A 16,481-nucleotide genomic window follows, 5' to 3' on the forward strand; every position below is an offset into this window, starting at 1 on the left:
TAGAATATTGAAAGCTGTAGTAATAATAAAAATAATATTAATAGTAAAACAAGAATGTAATCATTATAACTCAACATTATACACTATTGAATAGATTTAATGTTAAACATTAAATTGAAATATTCAATTAAGGTTTAATAATATTCAAATAGTAATAATTGATATTACTAAAATTGGTAGTTGTGATAAAATAAATAGATCAAATATTTGCCACTGATTAATATTAAACAGGATTTCATGTAGACATAATTTATTATTATTTTTATTTACTTTTGATCTTATGTACAAATTGATGTCATTCTTTTCTAGATGTTGGGTTATATCTTGTAACAGAAAAAATATATTAAAAAAATAAAATAAAACTACATTTTGCTTCAGACATCTTTCACCAGTGGCTTTTATCGTCAATAAAGACAGGCGGATCTGTGCGAGGTGGCTTTACTTTGAAAGGCTTCCCGGAAGTGACCGTAATTAGTGACGTGGAGCTGTTGGAGGCAGCTGGACCGGCGGCAGCAGTAGATGCTGTCCCATCATCAGATCACACCCAACCGGGCTGCCGCGCACCGCTCCTCCGGCCGAACACCATGACACCCGGATTCGGGACCGCAGCCTGAGCCGAACCGAGGACCAAACCCGCCCCCCCGCAGGACCGCGAGCACACGCGCACAGTCACGCGTACACGCACGTTCCACGCGCGGGTCACCCGACGCCGAGGATCGCAAGCGACCCAGCGGCAGATCCACGCGCGGACGGACGGACGGGAGGGAAGCGAACTCCGGCCGCGCCGCAGAGACGCGTCCCACCAGAGAACCGAGTCCGTGCGGGTCGTTTCACGCCCACGCAGATTTCACAACATGTCATCCACGGGCAAGGACGCCAACAGCGGGCATTACGCCAACTATGTGGGACCGTACCGGCTGGAGAAGACGCTGGGGAAAGGACAGACAGGTTAGTGAACACCGCCCCATCACCGCACCTGCTCCGCGCACAGTTTGGCGCTGCGCGTCCTGAGTGCGCCGATGGATGCGGGAGATGCGGGAGGCGGAGACATGCCTCCTGAATGCGGGTGCAGACTGCAGAGAACGGAGCTGCGCTCATCATAATGCTGCTGATGGCGATGATGTGCCTTTAATGCTTGTTGTCAGGCAGACGGAGCTGGGCGATAATGGGCCCTGGTGAGGTTCGCCTGCCTTTTAGTGTCATCCATCTGTCACCGGGGCCTCTGCAGAAGAGGCAGAGCAGAGATGCTGCACCCTCCAGACCTGCAGCTCTGGGAAATGCTGCAGCTTTGGCTCCAATGCAGCACAGTTCTGCTTCAGACTGGAACAGCAAGTCAGATGTTCTGATTCTGGTCCAGGCCCACTCAAGTCTGGTGACGGTAGCAGAAGTCAAAGTGTCATTAGTGCTCAGTGACACCATCGTCTCATCAGAGGAAATCCTTTTTTTTTATTTTGTTGCAGTGGTTTAAGTTGTTTAATTAGCAATCTCTGTGTAGCGTCTAGTAAAAAGCTGAGTCAGCACAGGTGAAGGACATCAAACTCAGAAGGTGCAGAGCTTAGAGCCTGGTGGGCCGCTGTCATGCAAACCTCATGTGAGCGTGTGCTTTCACAGCATTTAAACAGGTAATCATAAACCATGTGCAGCAGGAGCACAGGAGTCTTTGGAGACCTGATGGAATGAATCTACACGCCAGATAACGAGTTCCTCTCGGTCCTTTTGAGTCAGTCGGTGAAACATTCTGACCCGTCAACCAGCTGAGAAACTGACTCACTGATATAAATCATACCTAGGGTGGGAGATGTTGTCTGGGGCGACTGCCAGTAGTTATTTTGCGATCCGAAAGTTGTTGGTTCGATTCTAGCTTCCTCCTGTTACACGTTGATGTTCCCCTTGGCAAGACAAGGAACTGAGACGCTAGTTGCTTACTGGTCTGCATGTCGGTGCACGTTTTCCTGTGTGATTCAGGGAATGTGGCTCTGGTGCAAAGTGCTTTGAGAGGTCAGTGTGCGTAGAGAAGCTCCATCATTTCACTGCATTTATCGTTTAAACCGTAAATTAAAGGGGCCCAAGAGTGGAGCCTTGAGGAACCCCACCTGTGATCTTGGCTTGGTGGGATCTTTAGCTGTAGTCCTGGTCTGAATCAGTACCAGACGCCGCCGACCCGTCGTATCAATTAATACCGCCGTAGAAGTTTCAGACGCATCTGAGACGTTAGAACGTCAGTCCGGCTAAAACGTAAACTGCAGAAGCTGGAAACTGATCAGTGACGCTCGTCACTTAGTGCCGTATTCTTTACCCCCTAACAGATGGAAACTGACCATAAAAGCCCAGCTGGGTAATAAACTACAGATTTCCACTGCAGCATTTCACAAGGTACCCTTTTCTTTTCTTAAAAGTTCACTGGAGGATTTAAAAAAACAGAACAAGGCAGATCTTCTTTTTTGGGGATTCTCTGGGAGTCCAACAGCAGCTCGGCCGTTCTGTTTACGGCTCGGTCGGTTGAGTCCAGGTTCCCTGTTTTGGATGCTCGGCCATCTGTGATCGCACACGGCCAAGAATAATCCGGTCCAGCAGGTAAAAGTGATTCGCAGCTCTCTTCCTCTGCGGGGTGAATAATTCATAGCCAGCCAATTAGCCCGTCTGTAGACTCGGAGTTGGATCTTCCAGACGGTGTTGTCTCCATATTAATCACACAGTTTTTCTCTTACTTCTTTGTTCTTCAGCAGAGAGACTGAACACGACTAAAGGTTCATTTATTTTTAAACCATCTCTGTGTAATCTGGCTGAAGTTTCTGATCTGTTTCTTTTTAAAAAAAAAACAGATCCAGTTTTAGCCGTTCAGGCCTGTAGTCGTCCTCGTGTTCTGCTGTGGGAAGGAATGTGCATGTTTCATTTCAGAGAAATACAATAATATGAAGAAAGAAGAACATCTGGAGCTACGTTGCAGATGTTCTTCACCACTGTAGGTTGTTGCAGCTGTGATTTTAACTCTAAAGCTGGTTGTTATGAGGTTGAAGAAATGCAGAAGTGCAGATCATAAAATATAAATTCCTGCACCTCAAACGATGAAAAGGTTAAAGTATGAAACAGGAACTGTTGTGTGACTATTGACATCTTGAAGTGTAATTTCTCCTGCAGTAAAAAGATTATTTGTGGCTTTTCAGGTTGTAGTGAATGCATTCACATCAGTAAAAACTCTTTAATCCACACATCTTCAAATGACTCTGCAGGCTGTTTCTAGAAGCTCATGCCTCAGCAGAAAGTGACGTCAGCCGAGGGTTGCATCAGCTCCATGTTGGAGAGAATAATGAAGAGAAAATAGTTTTCCTGCAGCTCTGTTCTTCTGATCTAAATTAATCTCGCAGTTGTTTCTTTGGCTTTATGTTTCCTGCTCTGAATGAGACGCCGCACTACTACAGACCAAATGAGCACAGCATATTATTTCCTCACTTTAATGCCGCAGTTTCTTTTCCTCCCTCTGGGCGAAGGTGTGATTATGGAGGTATAGAAAGTGCGTTGACCCAGAAGAGCTTAGAGAAGATGCAAACATGTGCTTTAGTGTTGGTGATGAAGCAGCTGCAGTTCATGCTGCAGACTGAGGGAGGACGGTTTGCTGGCTGCTGGTTTTCGGTGTGAACCCGGATCCCTGGTGCTGAGCTGTCAGACTGGGAACTCCGGATATCGCTGAACCTCCTACACGAGTGCAGGCCGAGCTCTCGCTGGCTCTTACTGTGTGTTACTGTTTGTGGCAAACACTGGTCGTCTCTGTTAGCCAGCTTCTTCATCCGGATTTTACATTCCCTGCATTCTTGGGAGATGAGAGGAAAGAAACGCTGCAAACTAACAGCTCTCTCCAACTGATATTATCGTCCTTTTTATATTCTCAGGTGCTTATCCTTAAAATTTTACAATCTCCTAAAAATCTATATTTTTTGTGAATGAACTTGAAATGAATTGCATTGCTTTTGTGATATACATTTTTTAATGTGGACCTTTTTTAGATCTAAAAACATTCATCATTAAGAAAAATTTCTGATTCTCTGAATCTGCTCGTGTTGCTGTTCTGTGCTCCGTATTTGGGGTTTGTAATTCTTTTATAAAACCACAAGAAGCTGTAAAATGATCTTCTTCAAAGACCAATGGCGCTATCCCAGTTTTAAATGAAGACATTATTAAAATTGAAGTTGCTTGTAAAACGTTAAGCATCAGGATATGCCATTATTGTAGGATGATAAGCAGACCCGGGCATTTCGGGTCTTGGGTGTCTGTGTTTGTAATACTTGGATACAGAAAATAATGGCTCAAGGCAATTTTATATAAAATAAGTTATTTTCAGTTCCACCATAAAGACAGATTTAAAGTCAATTAGATCTATTTAATGTGTTTTAAAGGGTATAGGTAGTTCCTTAAGGGTGGTTTGGCCAGGTTTGACAGTGCCTAGAATTGATTTCAGGACAATTTCTAACAGTTTGAATCAGATATGCAGCAGTCATCATGCTTGTCCTGAGCAATACCACATAAAATATTCTCCCCATATAAACATTTATGAATATCTATGAATCAAAGCACAGCACCTGTTTGATTCTGTAAGGGTGGTTTAAGCTGCATTACAAACGGTGAGACATCTTGATTTAGAACTTATATTTTAATTTTTGGACAAAATAAAGATTGTACATTTTGTGTACAAGTATCGAGCATTCTTTGAAATCATCTGCGTCAGATTTGTGTGCTACTTAAAGCAGAAACTGTTGTTTTAAGTCTGAAAACTGCAATAATTAGCTGTAGATGTTAACAATAGCGCTACCATGCTTGGTTATCTCAGGCTGCAATGTATAATAATCTGATTTAGTCTCTGTGAAAGTAAAAATTATTTAAATTGTTGATTAAACTTACTCTAGTACCACTAGTATTTCTGTATCACAATTTTCTTGTGCACTAAAAAAAGGAAAATTACAGTTGGAGATTTTTACCAACCCTAAATCACAATAATTTGCCGTAAAAGCTAATGTTAACAAGCTAATAATATATTAGCACATAAAAACATTAGCTACATCACAGTTACCATCTATAAAATCAATTCACAGTTTTTATTGTGAAGGTAATGTACACTGTAGAGGGCATAAAATAATACAATTAGGCTTTTCTGCTTTTCAGTATCATTAGCATGCTAACATTAGCATTAGCTTGCTGACACAGTATGTTATGCCCTGATCTGTTGCACAAACTGTACGACTTGTATTCTATAATTTTTTTGTTGTTGAACTTCTTGTGTGTGCTACTGATTTTTAGCTTTATTGAATTTAATCAAGGGGAAAATAGCAGATTATTAATAAAGTTTTACAGTTTGCCTGACCGATCATATCTGGCTGATTGACTTCAAGTTCAAAATGCTTTATAAATTTGAATTTTTTTTAGGATTCATACTTTGTGTTAATATTTTTTCACATAGAGTTGTCTGTTGGTCTTGCTAGCCATATAAGGATTAAATGTAGCCTACTGTAATGGAGAAGCTATTTTTCCTCTTTTTTTTTTTTTTGTTTTGTTTTAATGCTATAATCGTTTCTACCAAAGGAGTCTAAAATGATGCAGTAAAGAAATCCCAACAGTAAACTGCTCGTTTCAACTCAGTTGAGTTATAATTAATAGGTAGCTTTTTAAAAAAACTGCCTCCTCTGATGTTATTCTTCCATGTGGAACAATGGCTCCATGTTTGTCCTGCGGAGTGGTGAGAGGCTGTGCTGACTCTAAACAATTAGTTTGTGTTCATGTCTGTAGAGGAGGGGGCGGGGGACTTGTGGTAAAGAAGTCCTTTTTAAAAACAGCGGTTAGTAGACTCCATTCAGCGTTCGTTCTCTAAATGTTGGCCGACAGTGTGGATGGTTTCAGCTCTCCTCCAATCAGAGCCTCTGATCTTTTTCTGGTCTTTACCGTAAGGATGCCGACTGCTAATATTTTTCTCTTTTTGTTGTCGCGTCCCAGGTTTTCTGATCTGCTTTTTGACCGGCTCTGAATGGCCTGTTGACGTACTGAACTGTTGTTTTTCTCTGGTGCAGCTGAACAATATGAGCATTACACGCCTACATGTGGCTATGGATATATAACTGTGTACTTTAACTGCTTCAGCCTTTTAGGCAGACCTATTAGGCATCAAGATGGGAAATTAGGGATAAAAAATATTAACAACCAGCTTTTAGTCTTTTTCTTTCTTTCTTTCTTTCTTTCTTTCTTTCTTTCTTTCTTTCTTTCTTTCTTTCTTTCTTTCTTTCTTTCTTTCTTTCTTTCTTTCTTTCTTTCTTTCTTTCTTTCTTTTTTTTGGCTGTGATTGCATCATTGCCTCTTAAACATAAATACTGCTCTGAAAAAATAACCATTTTTAAAATAGGCTTCTTCAAGACACCAGTTACATAAAGTATTAAAAAAAATTTTAATCGCTTGACTGCACACAATAACTGCATCTAATCATATTTTTTAATTTATTGTTTGTTGATGTTTTACTGGAACAAACGGTGAGGAAAATTGTTATTAAGGTATTCAGACATCTGTAATTGGAATGTACTGTTGTCACAATAGATCCAAATTCTTATTTTTATAGGATTTCTTTTCTTAATAACCAAAAATTATCAACAAATAGTAATAGTAATATCGTCTTTTTTGTAATTGAAACATACATTACAATGAAATTTGCTTTCTCCATCTTAACCCATCCCCTTGGAGAGCAGTGGGCCATGTGCGGTGCCCGGGAGCAATGCCTGCTCAAATGCCCGCTTTATGGGAAGTTATTCACAAGATTCCCCTTTTTTTTGGTAACTGTTGGATGCATCGTCCCCATGATCATTACTTTCTGGTTACTCTCATACTTATTTTATAAGATTTTTTTTTTTATTACCTCTTTGATAATTCCCTGTCGATGCAAATTTGGTTTTGTAGACGGTACACGTTCGCCCCCTGAGTGTAGAAGCTTTTAAATTCCCAGCTGAATGACGGTTCAGAGCAGTGGTTCCCAGCCCTGGTCCTCAGGAGCTGCTGTCCTACATGTTTTAGATGCGTCTCTTTTCAAGCTCGCATGATTCAAATGATTGCATGACCTCCTCTGCAGCCATCAAACGCTGCAGAAGCCTCTTAATCATCCATGCATTTAATTGAGATGACACCTAATGCATGCAGGACAAGGGTCCACTGGTTTAGTCTGTGACTTTACTAAGAAAAGAAAACATTAACAGTAACTATAACATTTGGACTATTCCAAAAGAATAGCATAACGCTGCGGTGCAGCTAAATACCATTAATTTTTTTTAACCCAGACCTTCATCTTTTCCTCTGAAAGTTGCTGTATCTCTGTTGAAATTTCCAGGGTTATTATTAAATGTTGGAGATGAATTTTAGAAGATAATTATCATAATCTCTGTGTTTGACATCTTTAGCCTGTCATTTTAGGAGTGATGGACACTGGATATAACACAAATAAACAGCCGGAGTCCACAAGGAATCTGGAAGACCTCCAGAAAGCCTGGAGACCACTTTAATAGACTCCTATGTATTCTGGCTAAAGGAAAGGAAGATTATAAAACCAAAAAAAAAGCTTGCTGGATGAGGATGTTGGGAAATGTGGTGAGTCATAATAATCGGGTCGCTCTTTGTTTAAAAGGAAAAACCTGAATGTGCTCATCTAGCCGTAAACCTTCGGCTCTGCATCCAGACAACTGCTGAGCCTCCTGCCACTCTGAGGATAATGACGGCGGAGACACGAGAGCGTTTAGTTTTATTTGTCAGTGAGCCGTCATCAGAACAGGTCTGTGTCCCAGCGTGCGTCCTAATGAAAGTGTCACGTTACTGACGGGACCGTCCTAAAGACCGCGCTCCCTCGGCCCTTGTAGCAGGAGTGTTTGTGCGTGATGATGGAGGAGGATGCGAGCTGCAGGGAGGGCCCCAGCGCAGATGGCTGACTGCCTGCCTTCAGGTGGCTGAAACACAGCTTCATTATCAGCAGGTAGCAGGTGGGAAGGCTCCCTGCCCATGTATTCATGTGCGTTAGAGAGATGCTGAGGTGTTGGCTGCTGGCTCGCCGCCGTGTTTTATTAGACTTGCAGGCTTTGCTTCATTATGCTGCATTAAATGTAAAGCAGCTCATATTAAATTTACGCCGCTTCATTTGCATTCGGAGGGCGATAAAACCACGCAAACACATTACCAGCGGGGTTCAGGCCACCTTAAAGGCTCCTTTAAATGACAAACTGAAAAACTGTTTCAAATGTTGATATTAAAAAATCATAAGCAGTTCTGTTTTTTATTGCTTTGCTGTAACAGTATAACAATAAACACACTTTATTAGTCCTCAGGGTGAAATTATTTGCTAAGATTTGACTGAATAGATTTGAGCTGGGAATTAATTTCCAGGTTCCTTATTGGTCTGATGTTTTCAGGATCCGTCCAGTCACACATGTCCAAATATGCTGTTATCACATTAAAGGTGCACAAATTATAGCTCACATATTTCAGATTAAGATAATTCCTTTACTGTCCTGCAGTTGGGACATTTGGGTGTGACGGTGGCAAACACACAGACAATTAAACACAATTATTACTACTTATTATAAAGCTTATTGAAGTTGTAATACGTCAGAATAATGGCACCATGAACAGGTTAGTTCTTTAATAGTTCCTGGAAATCTCATCAGATCCTTACTTCTAGCTAAACATTTCTTCTGCGGTTACATTTTCAAGATAATAAATAAGAGCATGTAAAATCCAAAAGCTGCGTAACATCCTGCACACCTGGATTCTAGGCATAAGCCTTAATTACAGTTTACAACTGATGAAAACTCAGACTTCAGGCTCTCAGAATATATTATTATTTTAAATATAATAAAACCAGCAAGGATTTGTACAGAGAAATGTGGGCCTAATAAAAAGTCCATGTTCTGTACAGTGGCTCCATGTGATACTTGGTCTGGGCTCCTTTTGCATGAATTACTGCATCAATGCGATGTGCCATGGAGGAGATCAGCCTGTAGTTCTGCTGAGATAATCCGGGTGCCCGCCTCGCTTTTAATGCCGTCCTTCAGCCAGTCTGCATTGTTGGTTCTGGTCTCATCTTGTTGACAACTTCTCACAGATTCTTTTTGTGGTTCAGTTTGTTGGACAGTCTCCCAAAAAATCACTCAAAGTTGCTTTGCCTCACAATCCACCTCTCATGCTCCTTATGCACCTTCCATGACTGTGTAGACTATAATATGGTCATAAAGAAGCATTTCTGTACTAAAATCCTGTTGGTCTTAGATAACATCATGGTCTTAGAAACTCAAGTTTGTGATTTTCAGTAGCTGTAAGTAGGGTTTTCATGATGCTTGATACCAATACTAAGAAAAATACTCAATACCATTGTTGATACCAGGGCAGGAACAAAAAATGTGATTCATTACAATGTGACAAGTTTAAATTTAACTTTCTTAATTAGGGCTAAACCGATAAGTAGAGGACATTTCAGCCCTCATTTAGAAAAACATATAGTTTAGGCATCCCTAAAAACAGTAGAACAGATAACACTGATGGTGTTAATAACTTGTATGGAAGTATGTGGCTTTGAATCACTCATGCAATTAATCTATTATAATTGCTTCATCAAAATCAGCTTTATTTCCCAGATATGTGTACACATATGAGGAATTTAACCCTGGATTGTAAAATGCTTACAAGGTGTGTACTTGTATAATAATACAATAACACAGTAATGCACCAATACAAATCAGTGTCCATTATAAAGAACACATTGTAAACAAGCAGACAGGTTAAGACAATAATGCAATGGTTATTTTGCAATAATACACATTATTGTTATTATGTACATGTGGGAGATGGAAGTTATGTACAGGTGCACCTACACATACAAACATACATGTCCAAAGTGTGATGAGTGGAGAGAATGCTGGAATAAATGAGCATTATATGTTATGTACATGAGATAGGTGGATTTGATATATAGTTTATACAATATGAACAGTATGAAATGGAGAATAATGGATTAATAACTGATAAGGGGAGTCGTGGCCTAGTGGTTAGAGCACAGAGCTTCAGTCCCAGAGGTTCTGAGTTCAGCTCCCACAAGCTGCCATTCTGGGTCCCTGAGCAAGACCCTTAACCCCCAATTGCTCCCCAGGCGCCGCACAGTGGCAGCCCACTGCTCCCCAAGGGGATGGGTTAAGATGCAGAAGTGAATTTCTCCATTGTGAGATCAATAAAGTTCTATTATTATTATTATTATTATTATTATTATTATTATTATTATTATTAAGTGGTAGCCAGTAAACAGGTAGAAGTAGAGTTACTGGGTTTATTGCACAGGAGTATTTAGTATTTTCTTTTTTGACACTGTAAAGACTCCCACATACTCGGGCGTACTGTGCGCTTACTGTGCTGGGGGTGTTGCTGGTGTGTTGTTTCAGTATTTCATTATGCGTTCCTGCAGTGGAGTGTTGTGTTGTGCAGCTTGAAGGGGGAGCCCAGACATATCCCCATCATTGGGCTTCTCTTCAAGCTAACGTTAGCATTAGCTTATGTTGTCTGCGAGGTTTACAACTTCGCTGATGCGCGTTCAAGAGCTTTCCTGACATTTCTGTGTTGCTCTCAAATATCTGTGTCATACTGTTACCTTAGCACGTAGCACTATTACGCTAACGGTCTAATTTAATCAATATAATATTGACAACTTTTAATGTAACGGCCAGTTACGCTGAAATGCGCCGGTAAGAACCCTGCTGTGTCTGTGAAGCTAATATTTAAGCAGATAGTGTCAGCTTATGTTGTAGAGGAGGTTTACTACTGCACTGTTGCAGAAAACTGTGCTTTACGGACCTTTTATGTTGTTTTGAGACATCAAGATAGTAGCGTTAGCTTGTAGCATTAGCATAGCAGGCAGCATTTTTTCCTGTCCCTCTGTCTTATAGGGAAATTTCCTTCTAACAACACATTTGTGTTTGTCTTGTTGACAAAGAGTCTTGTGTGTTTTTCTGGCTGAACTCGACATGTTATGTGAGCAGCTGCAGGAAGGTTGTGTGTCAAAAGAAATGCAAATGAGTTTTTCATTGTACTGAAATAAATTAACTTTGCTCTGATATATTAATCTGAGATGGAGGTATCCATCATTACTTCCCAATGTCATTTGCTATGGATAAGGTTCTAAATCGAATGTATGAATTTTAATTTCTGTTTCATTCAAGTTTAACAGATTATAGATGTGCACCAGGGAGCAGGAGGAAGTGAACTTGAGGTGCAGCTATCTACAGGAAGGATGATGGTTATAGTTCTAAGATCTCATTTGGTGCTCCCAAATTGTCGTAAGAGTAATGTGTGCAATATCGCAACATCATAGCCCTGCTATGATTCAATATTTGGTTGACTGTTACATTTCAGGTATAATTACACACTGCATGCCTTAATTATACTTTGGACTTTTGCTGCCATGATGTCTATAGATGCATCAGCAACAGAACGTAGAACAGCAGTGTAGTTATAGAAGTAGTTGTTGTATTGGGATGGTGAACGAGAAATATATATGTATATACAACCACATCATCTGCATACATTTCAACATGTTACATTATTTGGAAAACATCAAGAAAAAACATTACTTTTTGTTTTTAAACTCTTATCAAATGTTTTATTGTTTTTGCTGTGCACCACTTTGGTGCAGCTTGTTTGTTGGAAAATAGACATTGCCAGCTAAATAGCAGAAGACCAAATGTATAACCCTGAGGTACACCAATGTTAAGATTAGCCATTTTGGAAAGTTTGTCTCCCTTTCAATTTTTTTTCTTTCACTTTGCAATCATTTTATCCAAAATACATGTTTAAAACTTTGTGGTTAGAACTTCCTGGTTAACAGTATGCAATGTTTTCTTAAAGTCAGGATAGATGCGAAAACATTATAGATGCTAACCTGTTTCCAATCTTCTCATTAGTTTTATTATTTGAAATAATCTGGCTAAGGGTCTTCAGGCGCGGCGCCCTTGTTCTGGGCCCTCAGTCCTAAACACGGGCGTCCCGGGTTCAAGTCCGGGCTTGTGGATCTTAGCCGCATGTCTTTCCCCTCTTGCTCAATCCCATTTTCTGTCAGTGAACTGTCAATTAAAGGCCAATAGTACCAATAAATAAAGAAATAAAATAAATCTAGCTGTTTAGGCTGTGTACCGTAACGAGTTTTACTCAGTTGATCTGTTTGGTTCTTCGTTTGCTTTCTACTCTGCATCTCTGCGGCTTTCACTCATCTTTTTGGGCATAATAATGATAAAAGCAGAATTTTGAGTGTGCTGCATAATGCAGCGAGGTGGGGGAGGAATGTTGCTGGTGGACAAAAAGCCTGTTGGGCAGGATTTCACTCATTGGTGTGTGGTGGTGGTGGGGGGTATTAAAATTATGGCTGGTGTCAAACAACCTCGTTCTCCTCCTCCTCTGGTGTCTCTTTCCTCTCCTTCTTTATCGGCTTCTTCCCTTTGGTTTGTCTCCCTTTGCCGCCCCCCCCCCCCTCCATGCAGAGGGTCTCTGTTACCACAGTAACCGGCTGGTTGGAGGTATCCTCGCTCTTCATCATCCACCAGTCCCAGAAGGGGGGAGGTGGGTCTTTTGCTCGAGCCATTAAACAACGACTGAGAAAGTACTCCCCCATCGCTTCCTCTCTGTCTCTGCTTCTGCTTCCTCACATCGCTCACATACTCCATATAACCCCCCCCCCCCCCCCCCCTGCCGACATCATCCTCATCCTCCTAGTACGCTTCCCGGGCTCCTTTCTGAGCTCGTCAGGCTGAGGCTCGGCTCAGTTTCTGAATGCCTGCCACTTCAATGAATCAGGACGGGGAGGCAGCGGGATTCTTGTCTTCTAATGGCGCTCCGTCCACCACATTATCCACAGCTTCATCTCACCGGACACATGCGGCAGCCTCATACCTCCCCCAAAACAGACTCAAGTAATTAAGAATGAGAAGCAGAAACAAAGCCGTGGCTGGAGTGGGAAGTTGTTGAAGTTTGTGAAAGGATTCACGCAGTGAATCAGGCAAACGTCTGTCTCCAATCTGCTTCTGTCTCTGTTGGAAGTTAATGTTTGTTTTCATGTCGCCATGCAGGGAGTTAGGAGGATAAAAAAAAATCACGGATCGCTGCTTTCAGAAGTTCTCACTGAATTAATGATGCAAGAAAAGAAAAAGTGAGAAGCAGCTTTCGGATGAGTTGAAACAGAAACGTTGATAGCGTGGGAAACGGGAGGAACAAACGCTGTTTACGGTGTCCGTGTGATTGGATTAGCTGGAGTCATGCTTGTCTCTGGCTCTCAGTCTAACACACATCAGGACGCCATCCTCATTTGTTCCTGAACGTGCAGACACCTTGTGTCAAACTAGTTTAGCTGGCTGTCATCCTGCCTGTTGGCTGTTGCTGAAGCTGAGTTTGCATGGAGGAGGGGGGGCGGGTTGGTGATTTCTGTTTCTGGTGTTATAATTAGATTCTGTGCAATGAAAATGTTGCCACATTTATTGCCGGCACTGCAAATTTATTTTTCGCTGCACAAACATAATCTCACTTTGTACATTTCTGAAAAATCCACCTTTAAATTTGGGAACATTTATTCAGTGGGTATACATTCTCATTAGTAATTCATGGTACCAAGGCCTAGTGGTTAGAGCAGGGAGCTTTTTTTTTTTTATTATTATAATAACTACTATTTATGTTAAATATCTAGTACAAACCGGCTGTACAGTGGCGCAGTGGGTAGCGCTGTTGCCTTGCAGCAAGAAGGTTCTGGGTTCGAGTACACCCCTGGGTCTTTCTGCATGGAGTTTGCATGTTCTCCCTGTGCATGCGTGGGTTCTCTCCGGGTACTCCGGCTTCCTCCCACAGACCAAAAACATGACTGTTAGGTTAATTGGCTCTCCAAATTGTCCTTAGGTGTGAGTGTGTGTGTGAATGGTTGTTTGTCCTGTTTGTCTCTCTGTGTTGCCCTGCGACAGACTGGCGACCTGTCCAGGGTGTACCCCGCCTCTCGCCCAGTGAACGCTGGAGATAGGCACCAGCACCCCCCGCGACCCCATGAGGGAGAAGCGGTTTGGAAAATGGATGGATGGATGGATCTAGTACAAACCTATTGGCTATCTATTGTTGTTTTCTTGAACACCTGCAGAATAGTGCTACTTCAGAGGAAAAGCCGAGTGAAGCATAAATGCTGCAGACATTGTGTCTGAACATCTTATGTGCGTCAAGCATAAACCAGCCTTAAGGTCTCTGTGCAGCTACAATAGAGAGATAAAGATGGACCAAAGCAGAGCTTTATGTCAGCGTGCACATATTTCAGGTACAAAGCAGCCTTGCAATTAATTAAATTACTCTCCTGAAACAGCCTCAGGATAAATGTAAACAGCGCTTCAGCTGAAGTCCAAATCCAGGTGCCTGCAGCATTCTACCAGTCCGACATGCTGCATGGTATAGAAAATGCAACAACATACTGGTACCGTCTGACCAGCGAGGCTCTCCCAGCAGCTGTGCTTTTGTGATGCTTTCAATTACATCTGGTATACTGGATTGCCTAAATATCAAAACAATTCAAAGCAGCACTGTGTAACCTTTAGCCACTAGGGGGCACTAGACCTGTAACTTTCAGACTACACTGTTGCAGTGTTTTGGAATCTGACAGCAGACCACTTTGGACCAGCAGAGTGAGAAGTCATGGATTACTCATACAAGAAAGGTCACATTCACCCATCTAGATTATCCGCAGTTTCCCATTCAAATGGAAGGGGAGAGGAAGAGGCAGAGCCAGGAGGAGAGGGAGAGGGAGGGGGAGCTCCAGCAGCCATGGGCGAGAAGGAGGGAGCAAACAAGCAGGAACATCAACAAAGGAGAAGCGCTTCCATCCAGGTTTTTGAAGTATGTTTACTGTATTTTGTAATAATAACCATGACCATGACAAACTTTGACTAGAGGATGAGAAAAGTATAAGCATGTAAGGTTAGCTTTCGTGTTTAAGGGGATCTCAGACTGCAGTAAAGTGGCGCTCTAGGTCACATGACCCATTTAGAGGCGGATCATAGTTACATAGACCAAGTGCTGTACATTTACCTGAACAATCATTCAATATATCTAACAAAAGCCAAGACTTGGGTCAAAACTTGCACAGAGCTACCAGTTTATTCTCAAATGTCTGAACAATATTATTAAAAAAATCCCTAAACAAAAACATTTATCAAATGGTTTTATTGTTATACCGTCCATCCTTTAAAACATCAAACTAAATCTTCTGTCAGTTTTCTGGCTTCGCTTTTGTACCTTTTTTAATCTTGACCAAAGTGAACAGAAATTAGACCCAACCATGACTTTTTGTTTTTGTGCTGTTACACCTCTACTCGTAACTGATTGCTTGCTTTTATTCATCTGGATAATTTTTTTTTGTTTTTAGTGATCTACTACCGAATTAGGGACTATGTAAAGATAAGAGTCACAATTGTTGCATTTTGTTGGAGGTCAGTAAAAGCTGTAAAAAGGTGCTTGTTGTCACGCAGGTGAGTCTCGAGTGCTGCTTATATTTTAAGTTAAATAAAACGCTCCTGTTTTATTGCACAATGGGTGATAATGTTAGAAAACATCCAGTAAATCGTCTATCAGTGAGAGCAGTTGTCTGAGGCGCCTTCTATCCACTGCTGTTCTACCTTCTGTTGCAGATGCATCTTTTAAACAAGCTGAGGGCGAGTAAAGCACATTTGATTGCTTTGTATGGTGCTATGTGAATAAACTTTCCTGGCTAATTTTGCTAAATTCTTTCCGTCATGTTCTCCCTGTGCTTGGATGTCCTGTTAATGTTACGGCAGGATCAAATGCAGCCTGGAGAAGGAAGGTTTGTTCCCTCTTTACAGACCGAGGAGTGATTGCTGCCGTCTCTGGGGGCTCCTCCACGTCCCTCTCAAAGCTCCATTACCTCTGCTGTATGTACAGACTCGTGTCCTGAATTTGTCTCCAGTCAATTATGTTTATAATGTGGAGTTTTAATGAACTCCTGCAGCCTGTGTGCAGCTTTGCTGTATTAGCTGCAGCTGATTGTTGTAATGCTGGGGAAGTGGTGTGCATGTGTCTGCGTTAGACCATGTGTCCTCCTGCTGGGACTGCTCTGCTGCTGAGGGTGGTTATCGCAGTGTTGAAGCGTCTGTGTGTATCAGCCGCAGGGAAATGGGGTCTGGAGGTCCTGCTGGGCAGCGGCGCAGCCACCAAACTCCATCAGTCCCAATCACAAACACCGTACGATGGCTGCAACACCTGCAGACGCTGGAGACACCTGTGCAGAAAGGAAAGTGGAGCAGCAGAAGTTCTGGAAGACGTCCACTCTGTCAGTAAAAGGTGAAATTAAAATAAAACTTGTATTTAACCCAAAAGCGCTGAACTCGTTCACCAGCGCTGTTCAGAATCTGGAGCTCCGTTATCATTTCTTCTAATCTTCTTAATTGGTCTAAACG

General features: G+C 41.7%; 1 protein-coding gene across 12 annotated transcripts in view; it reads left to right on the forward strand.

Annotated features, from left to right (window-relative positions):
- The first annotated feature begins 484 nt into the window (after positions 1-484).
- Positions 485-16,481, forward strand: part of LOC105937707 (serine/threonine-protein kinase BRSK2) — a 156,264-nt gene continuing 140,267 nt past the window's right edge. For 11 of the 12 annotated variants that reach the window (XM_021324833.2, XM_012879179.3, XM_012879181.3 and 8 more), the window contains exon 1: positions 485-948. In XM_021324833.2, coding sequence (XP_021180508.2) covers positions 855-948 — 94 coding nt within the window. In that variant the 5' untranslated portion in view covers positions 485-854. The remainder of the gene's footprint in view (positions 949-16,481) is intronic. The other variant, XM_012879187.3, reaches the window with a different exon arrangement.

Source organism: Fundulus heteroclitus, chromosome 4 (genome assembly GCF_011125445.2).
Source record: "Fundulus heteroclitus isolate FHET01 chromosome 4, MU-UCD_Fhet_4.1, whole genome shotgun sequence".
NCBI classification, from domain to species: Eukaryota; Metazoa; Chordata; class Actinopteri; order Cyprinodontiformes; family Fundulidae; genus Fundulus; species Fundulus heteroclitus.